The following is a 17,555-nucleotide window of genomic DNA, read 5'->3' on the forward strand; positions in this document are numbered from 1 at the left end:
TAGCAGGCTATCTACAATCTGATAACGTGCATTTTGCTGTCCCTGTCCCTTTTTTTTTTTTTTTTTGCCTCTATTGAAAACTTAGGTGTTTTCCAGTTGGCTCCTCAGACTTGACACGATGACTTTCTTTGTGTCGTGAACGAGACGGAGAAAAAGAAACATGCTGAGTACTATTTTTGAGCTTATGCATCGAACGTCTCTGAGTGTTATTCCGGAGAGCTGACCGTTAAATGGAAAAAAAAAAGCAACCTTCAATCTTGTTTTGTCAAGAAACTCCAGCTTTGACGTGACAACAAATTAACCCGCGTCATTCAGGCACAATAGCTTTACAGAGTTTTCCCATTGACTGGGTGTAAAACTTAACAAGTTTAACTTATGTTGGCAACACTTCTGAAGTGGAAATCAATGTTTGCCTCTTATTTGTCGTTCGGAGTTTAATTGTCTAAGGTTTGCTTTGCAGCTCTTTGTCTTTTCGGAATGTCGTGGTCCGTAACGGAATTCTCCATGGAATCTCTGTTCATAACGATCTACTGTAAGCCACTGATTTCTGGTCTTTTGCACCTTTATGAGACGGCTATATTAATTACAGAAAGGCTGATTAAAAACGATAGTGACATGTAGGCTGGGTAGATTTACAGCAGACAGGTCAGTCAGTGAGAGACAACCTGGTCATTGGACTGTCTTAATCACACTCCCCCCAGTGTGATGAGAGTCAGAGTAATTATATGACACACAGGAGTCATGGCCAACACATTGTGAGGGCATCAATCATAGGTGATAACCTGATGTCATAAATGAAAAGCTTAGGATTAATTTCCATAATGAACTTAATAGAGAGTCTTTCACCTTTCCTTAAGAAATGACATTTCCTTTCTATTTCCTATGAAATAGAAATGTGTTCTTTCCTACTATCAGACAGCCCTAACAGGATGTGTGGAGAATTCTATCAGTGGTGTGTGTGTGTGTGTGTGTGTGTGTGTGTGTGTGTGTGCATGTGTGTGTGTGTGTGTGTGCATTTGTGTGCATTTGTGTGTGTGTTTGTATGGGTACGGGTCAGAAGTGGCCGACTCACTGTCAAAGTGATTCGTCCCACACTGCTTTGTTAACATGTGATTTTTTTTTTTCTATCTCTCTGACCTCTCCACGCCTGCCATGCGATTTACAGTAAGAGGTGCTGTGACGAATGCTCCTATGATTTACTTACAGTGACAGCATGGAGACTAAAGGAAAGACCTCATTCAGTTCAGACACAGACCGAAGTGACAGATCTGGAACCCATAAATAGTTTGATAAGGTGAACTGGACCTTGATGAGCTAAAAATGGTTCTCGGGTCATTGTCCTCGACACATGAGGAGAACTGTAACAAGATCTTCTATTAAATTGTCTTGGTCTTTTGCTTCATCTCATCCATAGTTATGTCTTCTACTGACAATGATTGTCTTTAAAAAAACTATTGGACCGTAAACACCTAGTTTGGGAGCTATTATTACCTCTGACCTTCAGTGTCCTGGGTGTTTGGAGGTGGCTGTAGGGCCTGGTTAAGCGAGGCGGGGTGCGTGTTAGAGAGACTAGTCGTGCTTCGGGGGTTACAGAGCCGTAGATGAGTTGACGGTGTGAGCAGCGATGTGTGATAATAGCGAGGAGGAGGGTCCAGAACACAGAGGGCACGTGGAGAGAGAGAGACAGAGAGAGAGATGGTCCCATCAGGGCTGCTCCCAATAATCAGTACGGATTAACGCCACTGTCGGCCCTGTCAACGCTGCGTGGTGCAGGCAAAAAAAAGGGGAGGGGCTGTACCCTGATTGACAGCGTGTTATTTTGCCAGTATCGGGGGAGCATTTTTAATCACTTTGAGCCACGCAGGTGTGAAGCCCAATATTCCAACCCCCTTCGTTTTCAGCTCCATATGCAACACCAGCAGCTGCCAGTGCAACACGCGCTGTGGAGGTGAACATTTTTCCCATTAGCAGATTTTTACATCCCCTCCTGCCTATTCTAGCACCCCCTACCTCTCTTTCCTACTCCAATTCATCACCGCATCCCCTCAGGAACCACCCCAACCCAACCCCCCTCTTTCTTTCCCCCTCCCTCTAGGAACTCATTACCATTCATGGTATTTCTGGACAAAGATATTCTCTGCGGACGGCTCGCTCTAATTATCTGCCTGACGGTTATTGAGAGCTTTGATTAGGGGCTGTCACTATGAGTAACAGGCAGCAGGTAGAGGAGAGGAAGTGAGGATGAAGGTCTGTGGAAGGGAAGGGGGGGGAGGTGGTGGTTAGTGGGTGCACCCCTTGTCTGCCCGTTTTTCTCTGTCGAGTCTGAAATGAATTAAATATGGGACATAAAGAGACAGCCCTTTTCTGCCTCTTTTCCACTTTGCTCGGAAAAAAAAATATAACAATGCCTCTCTCCATGTTCCCCTCATGTTTTTTCCCTGTCATTATTTCTCCCTGTCTTATTTTTAAAGCCATTTCTTTTTCTCCTCTGTTTTCTAGGCAAGCCGGTGATGATAATAACAGAGTACATGGAGAATGGATCTTTAGATACGTTCTTAAAGGTAAGGTTGACTTTCATATTTTATAGGGGGAAAATCCAAATTGTGCTTAAAAGACAATGAGCAAAGCATATTACAGTTCCTTCTTGAGTCATGCAAGATGATATACTGATGCAGTTTGTCTCTTATTAATACGTAACATTCTGCTTGTAGTTCAAACCTATCCTAGAACTGATAGAAACTGATAAATGTCTATAGGAATGTAAAATTAGATAGATAGATAGATAGATAGATAGATAGATAGATAGATAGATAGATAGATAGATAGATAGATAGATAGATAGATTGGTACGATGAATGACAAGAAGATGATCTTGCTTTAAACTTTTTGGTTTCTGAGTGGAGAGCCTAAAGAGACATCATAAATATTTCCCATTGCTCACATAAAAAGCCAGTTTGATTACAGAATCCGTGCTGCTAATAACTCATGATCTCTAATTACGTGAAACACATATTTAATCAGCTAGCCAATGAATTAAGAACTGCTCATCAACTAAGGGAGACAAATCACTCAGAAGCTATGAGGATGCTTCACGTCGGGTTTGTTGGGTGACAGAAACGAACAGTACATTTTTATATAATCATGGAAGAGATGCTATGAAACCATTTTGCATGATGATGCTCATATTTTCTTTTTTCCGCGTTTGTGCCGTGGACAGAAACACGATGGCCAGTTCACTGTGATCCAGCTGGTTGGAATGATGCGTGGAATTGCTGCCGGGATGCAGTATCTTTCCGAGATGAACTACGTCCACCGTGACTTGGCGGCACGCAATATTCTAGTCAACGGGAACTTGGTGTGTAAGGTGTCTGATTTTGGGCTGTCACGAGTGTTGGAGGATGATCCAGACGCAGCTTATACCACCAGGGTTGGTCATTGCTTTTTTTTTTTTCCCCTCTTCTTGATGTACCTACTGAGAACAGCCTCTGACATCTAATAGAAAGGTTTATTTGATGATGCTGTTGATGAAAATTGCTTTTGAATTTGGAAAAAAAAAGTGCTTTCAGGGAAGAGAGGACTGAATCTATCATCTAGGTCATCACTGGTCATTTTTCTCAGGAAATGAGTCTTAGAGATACAGTACCTGCAGAACAGGGTAGAAAAACCACCTTAGGAAGAAGATGGTGTTTTGATGATTTATCTGGACCTCTCATCAGCAGGAAATGGTGCACGTGTTGTACACCCTGCAGAATCAGAGCTATGGCACAACTGTTCTCTCTTGTTTCTCCTTCCTTCTCACTATGAGATGGATGGTCTCTTTGGTTATAACCCACTGCTCAGAGAGATTTAATTACGGTGGTAAGGTTCTGAGGCCCGAGGTACCAGTTGCTAACTTTTCAAACATGCCCCCTGATGAGAGAATATTGCATTCTGGGTCAGGGACTGACAATCAGACCACAGTAGGAAGCTCTGGTTGTCAGCATGGACACATCTGAGCTAATGAAATCCACTGTTTCTTTCTGACAATATACACAAATAACAAACAAGCTGAATTACAGTTGCAAGGTTCTTCCACCAATCAGTATACTTGATGCAGCAGAGATAGCCAACTGCGAGAGGGAGGAAGGGCCAATCACAGAGTGACATGTCTACAGCGGGCGCAATGAAAAGTGGCACCCTGTGGGGCTTAAGCAGTTTATCGTCAGGCTTTGACACCTACTGCCATGCTGAAATATCACTGCAAAGACTAGTTTCTCATAAGCATACTGTTCGCTCAGCAATGGCAAAAAAGCACACTTTTCTACCTCCTATTCCCAATTAAAAATTTCCAAGTAACATTTCTGTATTTTGTAAATGTTGGCACCACAGATTTGAGAAAGAATGTGTTAACATATGATCTATACTGTTGTGTTGTCATACTCAGGGTGGAAAGATCCCAATCAGATGGACAGCACCAGAGGCCATCGCCTACAGGAAGTTTACATCAGCCAGTGACGTTTGGAGTTATGGCATTGTCATGTGGGAGGTGATATCCTATGGGGAGAGGCCATACTGGGAGATGTCCAATCAGGATGTGAGTGGATTTAGATGTCATTTTGATTGATAAGCATTAATTGATGTCTAATGGTGCAAAAGGGATTCGGTCCTTAGCTGTATCTACAGGTGATGATTTTATGATCAATAAGACAAAAAATAGATTGTTAAACAACAACCCACCCCCCCCACCCCCGCATCATGTCCCTCCCCTCCCACAGATGCAGATGCATGCGCACACACACGCACACCCACCCACACACACACACACACGCACACACGCACACACACACACACTCTCACACACTCACACACACTTCTGTATTGCTAGACCACCCAGAGGTCCAACGCATTTCTTATAGAATAGAAATGTCACAAGGTTTTACATGTGCCGACTGCCATCGGTTTGTAACAGAAGAATTCTGCTAAAGCACTTTGGGGCGGGCGGGTGGAGGTGTCAGGGCTGGGAGACATAAAAAAAACACACTTTGACGTTCACAAAGGTAAAAAAGATTAGATGCATCTGGAGGGTGAACATTTCCAGGTTTCTATTCACTGGCAAGTTTTGTGAGACGGGGAATTTGAATCCGCTGCGGTGGCGCTCTCCGCAGATTTTCCGCATCAGAAGCTTTCTCATTTATTTATTTGCACCTTGGGAAGTGTGCTTTGCCAGAATTTTTGTGTGCCACTAAAGGAAAGAGATTGTAAATTGATACAGGATGGCAAACCAGTCGCATTAAAATTGAAGCACGAAAGAGCCTGTGTTCTGGTTAAGAGATGCACGTTTTATTGGATCCGTGGAAAGGAATTCTGTAGTTCCGTTCACATTTTAAAACGGGATCCCATCTGTTCCTTTTACCATGGTTACTGGCAGTCATGCATCTCCAAAAAAAAAGACTGACCTTCAAGGCAGAGTTAGGATAATTCTTATGTTTTTGTATTACTTGTTTATTTTCTCCATCTGCTTATGGCACCGTCGGTCGTTAAACGCAAAAGAGATTAAGACCGTGTTCCTTCGGGCATGTCTCTCGGCTCAGCAGACGCCAAGTCCTTTTGGAAATATCACTGCAGTTGCACGGACTCAGAAAAAAAAAATGGATGAAATAAAGCTGATGTTGACGTGAGACGCATCCCATGGAATAAATAAATCAAAGACACGCAGCCTCACGTTCGCGCTGTTACGTTCGTGAACGGTGATGCTTCTCCTCTTCCTCTCTTTCATCAGGTGATAAAGGCCATAGATGAAGGCTACAGGCTCCCTGCTCCAATGGACTGTCCCGTAGTGCTGCACCAGCTGATGCTGGACTGCTGGGAGAAGGGGCGCAGCGAGAGGCCAAAGTTCAGTCAGATTGTCAACACGCTGGACCGACTGATACGTAACCCCAGCAGCCTTAAGCAGCTGGCTAACAGTTCCATGTGGTGAGTATTTCCCGCATCCCTGCTCTCTTTGCAGCTAAACTGGGTTTGGTGCTGATTCAGGACGTTTTCTCACTTATATGTAGTATGTCCTTTATGCTCGCTCTATAGGATACCGGTCCTGCAAAGTTGAAAAAAAAAAGAAGAGAGAGAATCAAAAAAAAGATCCTGTACACATGTAATCATCAGGATTGAAAAATATTTCCTGTATTGATTTTTGTAAGTTGCATGATAAAACGTAGGGGTAACATTCACTTCCGATCACATAGTAAGTCATGGCACAGCTGATTGGAACCAGACACGTGTCAGATTTACACCCCCCCCCCACCCGCCGGAGCTCCAGCACTGGGCCTTTTGGATGTTTCCCTTCAGTGAGTGACACAGGGGCAGGGTGGAGCTCTGGGAGGGGAGCTGATTGCTTGTCTGGCCCTGTATGGCGTTCGGTTCCTCTGCTGCGGCCGAATAGGAAGCATATGGAAGCTGGTTTGTTTAGCCAGCCGCTCACCACCATCAAAGCAGCGCAAGTCTGTTTTTTCTCTCAGGCCGATACCGGGAAGTCCCAGCTCTCCGATCCACAGCTTGGCAAAGTATAGACCAAAGGCCTGAAATTATGTGTGTGTGTGTGTGTGTGTGTGTGTGTGTGTGTGTGTGTTTGTGTGTAACATAGAGACAGGGTTTGTATTGTAATCAGGCACCCTGGCAGATCTGGGAAGCCTGGCGTCAGCTGGAACAAGTTCTAGCTGCTGATTAGCTCTGACAAGGCCTTTCACTGCTCTGTGTCAGTGAGGTCCCCCTCGCCCCATTCTCCCTTTTCCCCCATTCTCAGAGGGAGCCCTCTTCAAACTCGCCCCTCGTGAGAGACCTCTTTTGCTCTTTGATGGAAGCTCCATCTCTGAATATTTCACATTGTATCGAAGAGTGTCAATATCTTAAAACCAGTTAATTTGGAAATTTGCAGAGAATTGGAATCATTCGTCTGAACCCTTAAAGAATAACTTCTGTAAAAAGATCTGTAAAAATTCCCAAGATGTGTCCTGTAATATAGTTTAGTTTAGTGTCCTAACACAAATACATGACCTTAAAGCAGTCAGAACATTTTAAACCTTTTATTACCTGCTTTCTTTCATTTCTTAAAAGACAAATAAGAGTAAGACCCTGAGTTTGATTGGTGTTCCCCTCTCCAACCACAGGAAGGACCCTCCCACTCCAGAGCCAGGGGTCAGCACAGTGGAGGACTGGCTTGATTCCATTAAAATGGGCCAATATAAGGAGCACTTCACCAGTGCTGGCTATGTGACACTAGACTCTGTCCTCTACGTTAGTGTCAGGTAATCTCCACTTTCACTTACAAAAACTCTGGTTTCACAATTCAGACTCTACATTCATTTGACTCTGTATTCAAATGACTCGACACATTTAATTTAAACACAACTGCCTCAAAATCTCAAACTCACTTCAAATGAAATAGAAACTAAACTCGACCACAGCTGAACTAAATTAAACTCACCTGCGCTCTCGTTGCTCCATTGTTCTCTTTGCGGCTCACGCAGCGAACTGGGGAAAATGGGCGTCGCATTGGCAGGCCATCAAAAGAAGATTCTCTCCAGCATACAGGACCTGCAGGCGCAGCAGGGAACACACGTCCAGGTATAACCCTCACCGTTTCTTCCCCCTCTCAGCCTAGCACCGAGCCCATGCGGAGGGAGCCTGGGACTCATCCCGCACATGTGGATGTGTCTGTCAGCAGAGCACTCCATCAGTCCAATCCGCCCCCGCGCCCCCCCCTGCTCCCCCCTCTTTTTTTTTTTTTGAGCACTGAGGATCACAGCAGCTCCAGGTGAACACGGAGATCTGCATCTTCTGATCGTCGTCCAGGGACTGGTTACAGGAACACTCAATCACTCTGTGGATGTTTCTGATCCACTGGACGTTTGCACCATATGAAGTGGAAATTCACTCCTAAGGAGAGATGAGCTATTGAAAAAAAAAAAAAGAAAAAGAAAAAGGAAAAAACACAACACTACCAAGACTCAAGTGCACTGTGACCCCTCACTCTGTGTTCTTCGTTTGTATAGAAAGACTTTGAGAAGATCTGATGAAAATGTCTCGTGGTAAAAGTTAGAAGGCTTTTTTTCCCTAACAGTGTTGTGGTGTTTTTGTACGCAATGCTGTTAGTTACAGTGTTTTGTCAATGTTGTATAAGGACCACTGATCGGTGGACACAAAAGGAAAATAGAGATGGAAAACACGTGTAAAGGGTTCAAAAAGAAGCTTTCGTGAATCTACATGTATGTGATAGTATTTTAGGGGTTTCTTTTTTGTTTTTTTTGTTCAGCTTGTGAAAGGCTGACTGTTACCAGAAGCCCAAGTACTGTGTGCCTAACCACTTTCATGCTCAACACACACACACACACACACACACACAAACACACACACAGAAAGGCTTTGCCTTTCTCTTACTGCACATGTCATGCGGGCAGACTGTTATCAGTGCGCTGGGCAGGCTTGTGGTGGAACATTTGACTGCAGTCTTGGGTGTAATGATGGGACCCACATCTCAGTTCTCAGCCCCACAGATTGTGGCTTCCTTCCATCAAAGGCTTCTGGGAGGAGACAAGAAACCGTGAAGGATAAAAAAAAAAAAAAAAGAAAAAGAGAAATTCTCAGATTCGACTTTTCAAAAACACAGGAAGAAGACCAATGATGTCATAAAGGGAACGACAACCTTCACTTTGACTCTGATTAATGTTCCCCCCTTTTGCTAAGAGATTAATAGTCTTTTGCTACGTCTTTCTTTAGTGCTCTCTCTCCCTCTCTCTGTCTCTCTCTCTCTCTCTCTGTCTCTCTCTCTCTCTCTCTCTCTGTTTCTCTCTTTGTTTCGAAGCATCACATTCAGTGTTTCTGAAGGAGTCAGTATGGCTGTATATTGATATGTAAATGGTTGTCAAATAGTATGAATATCCTTATTCTTCAGGCTGTCATATCAGAGGGATCTTTTCCTTCCATTTCGGATTGTGTTGTCATTGGTGGGGCTACACTGTTTAGAATGTATATTTGTCTGGAATAATGTCTAGTGTAGCAGGTTACTCTCTGAGTGGTTGACACTCCTTTTTTTTTTGTTTGTTTGTTTGTTTGTTTTTTAGTTTATTTGTATTACTTTCTGACCTGATGTAAGTGGGTTTGAAAGTATAGAGATGTCAAATGATGAGGTTGTGTATTGTAACAAACAAATAACTGTGACAAATAAGCTCCCCTGTAACTGGAGATCTCAATGATCAAAGGGACTTTTCAAGTGGTCCATGCGAGCTGTCATTTGCATCTCACCTCTCTGCCAGTGTACCTTTGTATTCTCCGAATTTCTACTTTGTTTCACATACTGTCTTGTTTATTTCTATGGTTTGAAACCTTTTTTTTTTCTTTCTTTTTTTTTCATTGAAGCAACCTAGACACTTTGTACATTGTCAAGAACCTCTTCCATTATCTCAAAATGACCATGTACAGAATCTTCTATAGAGTTTATCAAAGGCAGCAAAAACAAAGGGACTTTTTTTTTTTGCTCCTGTTCATTCCAGGTCACAACGAATCTCTTACTTCTCTGACTATGTCTCTATCTGACCAGAGAAGCGTTATCATTTTGCACTCAGAAATACTGCAACTTTACAGAGCTTAATGCAGAAATCAAGGATGAGGAAAGATTGTACTACAGTGTAAAATTGTACAGTGTTGGTTAATGTATCAAGTGTTTTGTACAATAGTTTTGCTTTTGTTGGCTGTGCATTCAGACAAGGCTATTTCATGTTTTCAAACTACAGCTCTTGCTTTGGACTCTAGAGGATTGTGAAGCTATGGAATGTAATGGATATATATTAGCTTTAGCGAGGTCTGGAAAGCTAACATTCTCAGGATGTCTCTCTGGTGTACGCGTCATAAGATTGCAACGGTATACAGCTGGTTTTGTGGACCTCTTCAACATCCTTGTTGTAATCTTTAGAACCTAGACCTTTACTTTCCCAATGCCTTTAACCTTCTATTACTGCCCACTCGTTCATCACCAAGCATAACACTAGAGTACAACCAGTGATCTATCTGAATGTTCAAACTTCTTTGTGAGGAAAAAGAACAATGGTATGGTCCTGACTGAACCATTGATTTGGAGTCTATTATGGAGGTCATGAGCCCGCTGTTGAGTGATAATGCATGTGGATATATACAAGGGGGGAAAAAAAAGCTATGTTTGAGAAAGATTTATTAACAACATGAAATGACAGCTGGGGAAATATTAAATTAGCCCGACACTATCAGATGGTCAGAACTTAAAAGTAATGTTAGACACGGTTATTTATTTGTTCCATTTCTAAAGTGAGACAGGGAAAGCTTGTTTAATACAGTAATGTGATTATTTTTTCAGGAATATTTATTTAATAAAGAGTCTTTGTTGCCATCGAAATACTTGGCACGTCTGCTCTGTTGTCTGTTAATATAATGTGAGCTTTTCTTAATTGCCAAATTACTGGAGCATATGTGCCTACTCAGATTCATCATCCCCCATGCAGCAACAACAACAATACTGAATAATGCAATGGGGAAATGCAAATGTATTTCATGGTCCAAAATCATGACTGTTGAATCAACCCAAAATACATGAAACAGTGAATAATACATGGTCCATAGAAAAGTCCGTCTCCAGAGGCCATTCTTACCATGAATTACAAAACAGTCATTTTCAGATTATTTAGGAAACAGTAAAACACACTCTCTCTCTCACGCACACACACAAGAACAATCATAAAAGCAAACACACACAGACACACACACACACACACATCATTCATGTTTTCAGAGCTAAAAAGTTGCTTCTGTAAATTATCAGTATATCAGCTCCTTAATTAATTATACACTCAACATGATGATGAAAAGGGCATCAGATTTTCAAAAGTAAAATCCTCTAAGTTTATCCTTCAGCAGAAATAAAAATGAAGTGATTAAGTTAATGGACTCATTCTTCAGAGTACACTTTTCTGAGCTGACATGTTCACTTAGATTAGATTATAGATGATATTAGTTTCTGCCATTATTCCCCCTTATTGCCTCACAATGAATTAGTGCACTGACTGTTACAAAGTACAGTGCTCTATGTGAAATTTCATTGACTTTTTATTAGATCTTAAAGTTTTCCACATGCAACCAAAAGCTGTGAGAGGACTCTCGGAGGACAGGAGACAGTCTAATGTAAAGAACTGTCATTTCTTCAGTTGTCACTCAATGTAAATTCAGAGTGAAGCTAAGGAGTCAACTGTCACAAGTCACACAATGTATGTGTTGTTTATCTTCTCCAAGATCAATTAACACTCCACATTGTTTTTTTTGTTTGTTTTATTGTATATGAAATGTTCTGTTGAGACAATTGATCCAGTGTCTGTTTACCGCAGTCTTAGAGTCTTAGGGCCCCGTTGAATAAAGCCTGTAGCGTGTACTAATGTGACAGTGCAGTTTGGAACATGATCTGTCGGCTTTAGCAAATCTGGCTCTCTGTTAGAAAGTGGTACAGTTATTTCATTCTTTTTACTGTTTTGCTTTTGCCTTCATTTTGTATATTGTGACCATTTATTTACCTGTCTCATGTCCACATAGGCTCTTGATGATTTACCTGTTACATATTCATTAAAGCTCTTGATGAATTGTATGCATTTTGAACATTGTGTCCAATAAATATGCTAATATTTTTCATTTCCCATTTGCATGCTTTTTTTGCATATTCACAATATGATTACTATTGGTGATAGTCAGACAACTGATCAATCAGACAGAGCCAATCAATCAATCAATCAATCAATCAAAATAATGTGTGCATAAACATCTTACCAGACAAGTGCAATATACATTAGACTTTAAGTATAGAAATTTAATATGGCCTTCATTAAAACCATACAATTCTGACTCCAAACACACCCATAAAAACATGGCAACAGACACTACTCCACTTCCAGTCCCTTGTTCTTCTTCCAAGAGATACTCGTGAGATCCATATTAAAAGCACACAAACAGTGACAGGCTCTTTACTATTCCCATCATGCTCTGTTCTGAGACACGGACACCATCTGGAAGGGCTTCACTCTCAGGCTGAGCGCTTTCTCTATCACATTCTCCACACACTTCTCAATATGGGCCTCTACACTCCTGCTTCATCATTCACATTCAAATCAGTTTGTATGTAGATGGAGGAGGACAGTCAACAACACTCTCGCCCACCACGAAAAAAACAAGAGCGGCCCTTCTTAAGAGGAAGATTGTGTTCAGATACTCACTGTGCTGAACTTGTGGTTTGGAAAGCTTCTTTTGTGAACTCTTTCCTTTTCATGTTAAATTACACAGAAATCCACTGTTTGATTGAACTGTGTGTGTGTGTGCGTGTGCGTGTGTGCGTGTGTGTGTGCACGCGCGTGCTCGCGCGCGCGCGTGTCTGCGTATGTGACTCCAAGCATGACACAAGCTAATCAAAAGATTTATGACTTCAACCAAAAAGCAGTCAGTCCTTCAAGAGACTGAGAGGATTCCGAATCAGAAAAGCAATTAAGCGTGTGCCAAATTATTTCTGGAGAATATAAACTCTCTGTGTTGTTTTTTTTTTCCTCATGATTGACCCTTAAAAAAACATCAGCTCCCTCCTGTTGATTATTATCCAATTATCCAAACATCTGGGTCCCGCCGACATTCAATTGAACTGAATTAATGCATTTTGCGAGATGTGCAGAGGTCCTCACTATTACGAGGGCTACCCAACAGTGACATGGTGCAGTGGAACATGGGGCTCGATCCCTCTCCCCCTATTGTTTTAATTAAGGAAGCAGGCCTAATTAAAATCAACGTGTTGTGCTGTGGAATGAAAACCACTGGGTCAGATGGGAGCCATTTAGCGTGGAGAAGTGTGAAATAAAGGCAACACTTTTCACTCTGTGTCTGCAACTCACGTTAATTGTGAAAAAAACCCCAACTTTTATCATTACCAGCTTACCTATACCACGCACTACCGGGTGCGAATGTAAAAACTTGAAGAGAACTTGTGAGAACGCTGAATTGCTTCTAAGCTGATGTGGTTTCTCAGGTGAGAATCAGGCCAACGCAACCCTGGGGGAATTTAGATGTATCTGGTTTTCGTTGTGAATCTCAGGGCAAACCAAATGGCAGTAACCAATCAAGCCACCAATTGTGATAATTTGTCAATTAGATGCAATTTGCGAGTAACTCACATCTGCTCGCACATGTTCAAGAACTTCAACATGGAACAACACAGATGGAGCAAATGCCTCAAGATGTAACATACTGTTACAAATATATTATGCTGTGTGTGTGTATATATATGTATTTATTATGGGTTATTAGGGAGTCTCCAGGTGGATTATCCATTATCTGAACCAAATGAGAAAAAAAAACCAAAAAGTGCAAAATATATTGTCACAAAGCACAGAAACATGTTTCTGAGTGTATTTATGTTCTTTAATAAATATTACATGCTTTTCCTTTGCTTAGGAGTAAGGAGATTCAAACTGAAGGCAAACAAAGAAAAAGGAGTTCAAGCTGAATATGTGTCATATGCTCCCTGAGGGATTATGCATTTCTTCAGAATGTGTGAATGAGAAATATGTGAAATGGTTGAAATTGTTAGATCCACGCTGTGTGTTTTTATGCGACAAAAACATCTGCATGAGCAGATACCTACACAACAAGAAGCAACACATGAACAAAATATGGGCTAGACTGTCAATGCATGAGTTACCATGGTTACAGCAAGGGGTCTCTCTCTCTCTCTTTCACTCACTCACTCTCTCTCTCTCTCTCTCTTTATTCTTTTCGCTTGTGATCCATAAAACCAGACCAAACACAGCGAACCACATTAAGCAAATCCTGTCCATGATTACACTGCTTTTTGCACATATAGGCAATATTATCTCCCACACGAGCACAAACAAAGACGAAGGATTTGAAACAAAGCTCATGTCTTCAGAAGACAAATCTATGATATATGCTCATATGTTTCATCAATTCAATGCATATGATGTTCTTTTGTTTGTTGGATCTCGGTTCAAGACACATGACTTCACTATTTTCTCTTTGTCTACGAGCCAAGATGACTCCTCCTCCACATATTCGGGGGAAAAAAAAATTCTCCATTCTACCTTTGCCAATGTCAAACACTGGTTAAAGCTTCAACAGAGTTCAATGTCTTTCCCCTGTAGCAAACCCGATAGCATACCCCTGCAGCAATAGATTCTGTCTCTGCTGCATCTGCTGGTAAGAACAGGAAGAAGAAGAAGAAGAAGAAGAAGAAGAAGAAGAAGAAGAAGAAGACAGCGTTGATGATGACGATGGCGATGATGACAGCGACGCTGATGATGATGATGATGATGATGATGATGATTGTTATGTTGTCGTCCTTACACCTCTAGATTTTTGGTTGAATAATTTCAGCTTTTGCTGCTTCCACTTCACGTAGCAGCATAGACTGAATGTGGGGATGCTTGAGGCGGGACATGCAGAATGCCCAGCTGGTCTCTAAGCCTGAGAGATGGGAGACTGGAGAAGTTGCTGTCATGTACCACCTAGCCTGCAGGTACAGATTTAACCCACAGAGATCTGCAGCTGGAACCAGAGCCTGCCAGGAGGAGCTGTCACTCAAAACAGCTCGCTGCTCTAGCTGAGAGGGAGAGTCTGACAACCGCAGGGACGGCGTACCACATCAGTACCAGTAACAGAACAATGGACACAGGGGGATCAAAGAAAACCTCTCCACAGTCTTTGTTCTCTTAACCAGCTACGAGAAAATTGTCTAAGCATTTTCTGGCATTATCTTTGCAATAGTATTAGTAATAGTAGGAGCAGTTTTATTAGTATAAGTCATATTAGTTGTATTGGTAGTATTAGCAATAGTAGCAGTAGTAGAATGAGTATGCAGTGACAGTAGGAGTTGCAGTGCTATTAGAAGAAGTTATGGTGGTAGAAGGAGTAGGAGCGGTATTGAAGGAGATACACCCTTCTTTCATATGTCTCCAGCAGATATTCAGTTAGGGCCGCATTAAGTGAATGTTTCTATTATTAATGTCAATATTTTCCTAAATTATTTACTTTAATGCGTTAGGTTAAGACCTCCTCCGTGTTATTTCTAAAACACATCAATCTCACTTATTCCATTGTAAATGAGAATTTGTGCAGGAGGGATTTTTCCTTTTCCTCAGAGAGATCTGTGGTATTAAGAATGGAATACATTACTGCTGAGTTAACTGACAACACATAATGCTCTCACTCAATTAACCTTAAAGAAATGGAGAGAAGGAGACAATGAGACCTCACTTCATGTGTTAATGACATCTTAACGAGACTACTCAACTTACTTAACCTTTGACCCGTCAGAAATTTTAAGAGGCTAAGAGGTCAACTTTATTGATCCCTACTCATATTCGTCCTCATTAGATTTGTCAGATTATAACTGGAAGACAGAATGTTCATTTCAAGGAGACTTGTCAAGGGATCCAACTTTTTTTCTCTCCCGTTTCTTCTTGCGTAAAGGAAATTGCGTAAGAAATCATTTTCCAGAATATAATTTGCAGTCTGCATTTTCAGTTATGTGTAAATATCTGTGTAATTTGAATAAATATACGAACATTTGAAGTTATCCTTAAAACGGGGTAAAGTTCACAAGCTGTGGAGAAAACATAGAAGCATCAAGGGACAGGCGCATAGCAGAGGGTGGAAAACGGATTTTTGTTATAAGTGAATGCTTTGTGCCTTTGATTGCCTGTAAAGAGATATTGGAGATGAAAGCTGACTTCGGTTCCTGTGGTTTTGAAGCTCAAGTCCACTTGTTTTCATGGTTTCTCTTAATCAATTGAGAGCTCTGGAGCAATTTTCATCAACAGGAAGGAGTGAAATTAGAGCAGGTGTGCTTTTTACGCCAGGATTGGACATGGAGAAGGACCAATCAGTCGGTTCCATCCATCATCCTTTAGCCGGGCTCACCCACAGCTGCGTGATGGAGAACACGGCACCCTTTAAGAATCAATCTCCATTCCCCGGCCCTGTCTCTGCACCTCCTCACAGCACCCTGCTCCACGAGAAGCCCCTGCTCCGGCAAATTGATCGACTTCTGGTAAATACAACATTACCGTGAAGCCAAAGGCTGAGATTTATCATCATTTGTGACTCTCCCATCTGAGAATATATTATCCAAGTTAAATGAAAAACAAAGAGACACCAACAAATGTCCACTTGTGATGCATGGTCTATCTGTGAGGACTGTTTGAGAGGCTTTAAAGGAGGTACTATAGGAGCATTCTTATTGCCATATCAATATTTATGCAGTGTTGCTCAGACCTGTATATTGTTTAGTGTGCTGTACTGGAGACAGAAATAAGGACAAAGATCTGTCTTGTCTTTCCTGAAGAGAGAACGAGTGACTATTTCCCAGCACTGATGCAAGAATCATGTCCTCTTGCGAAACAGGTAATAAAAGATAGCAATAATATAATAAAACATTGTTCCTGGGGAGCTGGCACATTCTGTCTTGTTTTTACTCCTAAAAGCTCATTTCCCTGTTTTTTTGGCTTTCTTCGTCCCACACAAAACCTTATTGAGTTTGCCCAGACCATGATAAATTTCCCTGCACCTCAGCAAAAATATTTAGTTAATATCTGTGGCAGGGCGGAGACAGGACAGATTGCACGAGGGGGGAGGTAGACGAGAGGGGCTTGTGTTTCCAACTCTTAATGACACTTTAATGAAATACATCAGGCCTGATTCCATTCAGGAGCTGTTTTCACATTACAGAGGAATTAACAGATCAAGTCTCTGCTCAGAAACACAGCTGGCGAGATCACACACGCATACGTACTGAAACACACACACACGTATGCATGTGCATGTACACAGACACACAGACACACACACACACACACATGCACACGCACACGCACACGCACACACGCACAGTGATGGGGCTGCCCTTGGTACTCGTGATGAGGCCCCAGGGCCAGGGAGTTTCAGTGTAGTGTCATGTTTCATCTCCCTTATTAAAGTAAACAAGCCAACGCAAACATGGCATACCAACATCTCATAAGAGGAATGGCTCTGTTCACGTTTTTCATGCATGTTCCCTTCTGACAAGCTTTGTGTGCGTCTACGTCTATGTGTGTGAGAGCATGTGTGTGTGTGTGTGAGGGTATGTCGGTGCATATATCTGTATGTGTGTGTGTGTGTGTGTGTGTGTGAACGTATTCCGAGTGTGTATGTGTGCACTTGTGTGTAGTGTATAGGCATGTGTGTAAGTGTGTAAAGTTGTGGTCCCATCATACTCCTGTGAGCAGCTGACTGAAGAATTTGACAGACTGCAGTGGTTACTAACTGCATGTTAAGTTGCCTTAGTTTAGAGACAGAGTTGGCAAACTGACCTAAATGGCCAGGAGATGGAAACAGCAAGCAATTGGATCTGACTGAAAGTAGAACCTACAACAGAAGGCTGTCAGTACAACCTCAAACCAAACAATATCTATGTATCTCTTTACATGTGTCTGACTGTGTGAATTTTGTGTTTACAACTATTTCAGAGCATCTGAGTA

At 41.8% G+C, this 17,555-nt stretch overlaps 1 protein-coding gene across 1 annotated transcript in view; it reads left to right on the forward strand.

Annotated features, from left to right (window-relative positions):
* ek1 (eph-like kinase 1) overlaps positions 1–7,602 on the forward strand; it is a 50,499-nt gene extending 42,897 nt beyond the window's left edge. The window contains exons 12-17 of the mRNA XM_030770017.1: positions 2,500–2,561; positions 3,218–3,427; positions 4,424–4,573; positions 5,759–5,952; positions 7,140–7,277; positions 7,500–7,602. Of these exons, the coding sequence (XP_030625877.1) occupies positions 2,500–2,561; positions 3,218–3,427; positions 4,424–4,573; positions 5,759–5,952; positions 7,140–7,277; positions 7,500–7,602 (857 nt within the window). The remainder of the gene's footprint in view (positions 1–2,499; positions 2,562–3,217; positions 3,428–4,423; positions 4,574–5,758; positions 5,953–7,139; positions 7,278–7,499) is intronic.
* Positions 7,603–17,555: the final 9,953 nt, after the last annotated feature.

The sequence above is a fragment of the Chanos chanos genome, chromosome 3, assembly GCF_902362185.1.
Source record: "Chanos chanos chromosome 3, fChaCha1.1, whole genome shotgun sequence".
NCBI classification, from domain to species: Eukaryota; Metazoa; Chordata; class Actinopteri; order Gonorynchiformes; family Chanidae; genus Chanos; species Chanos chanos.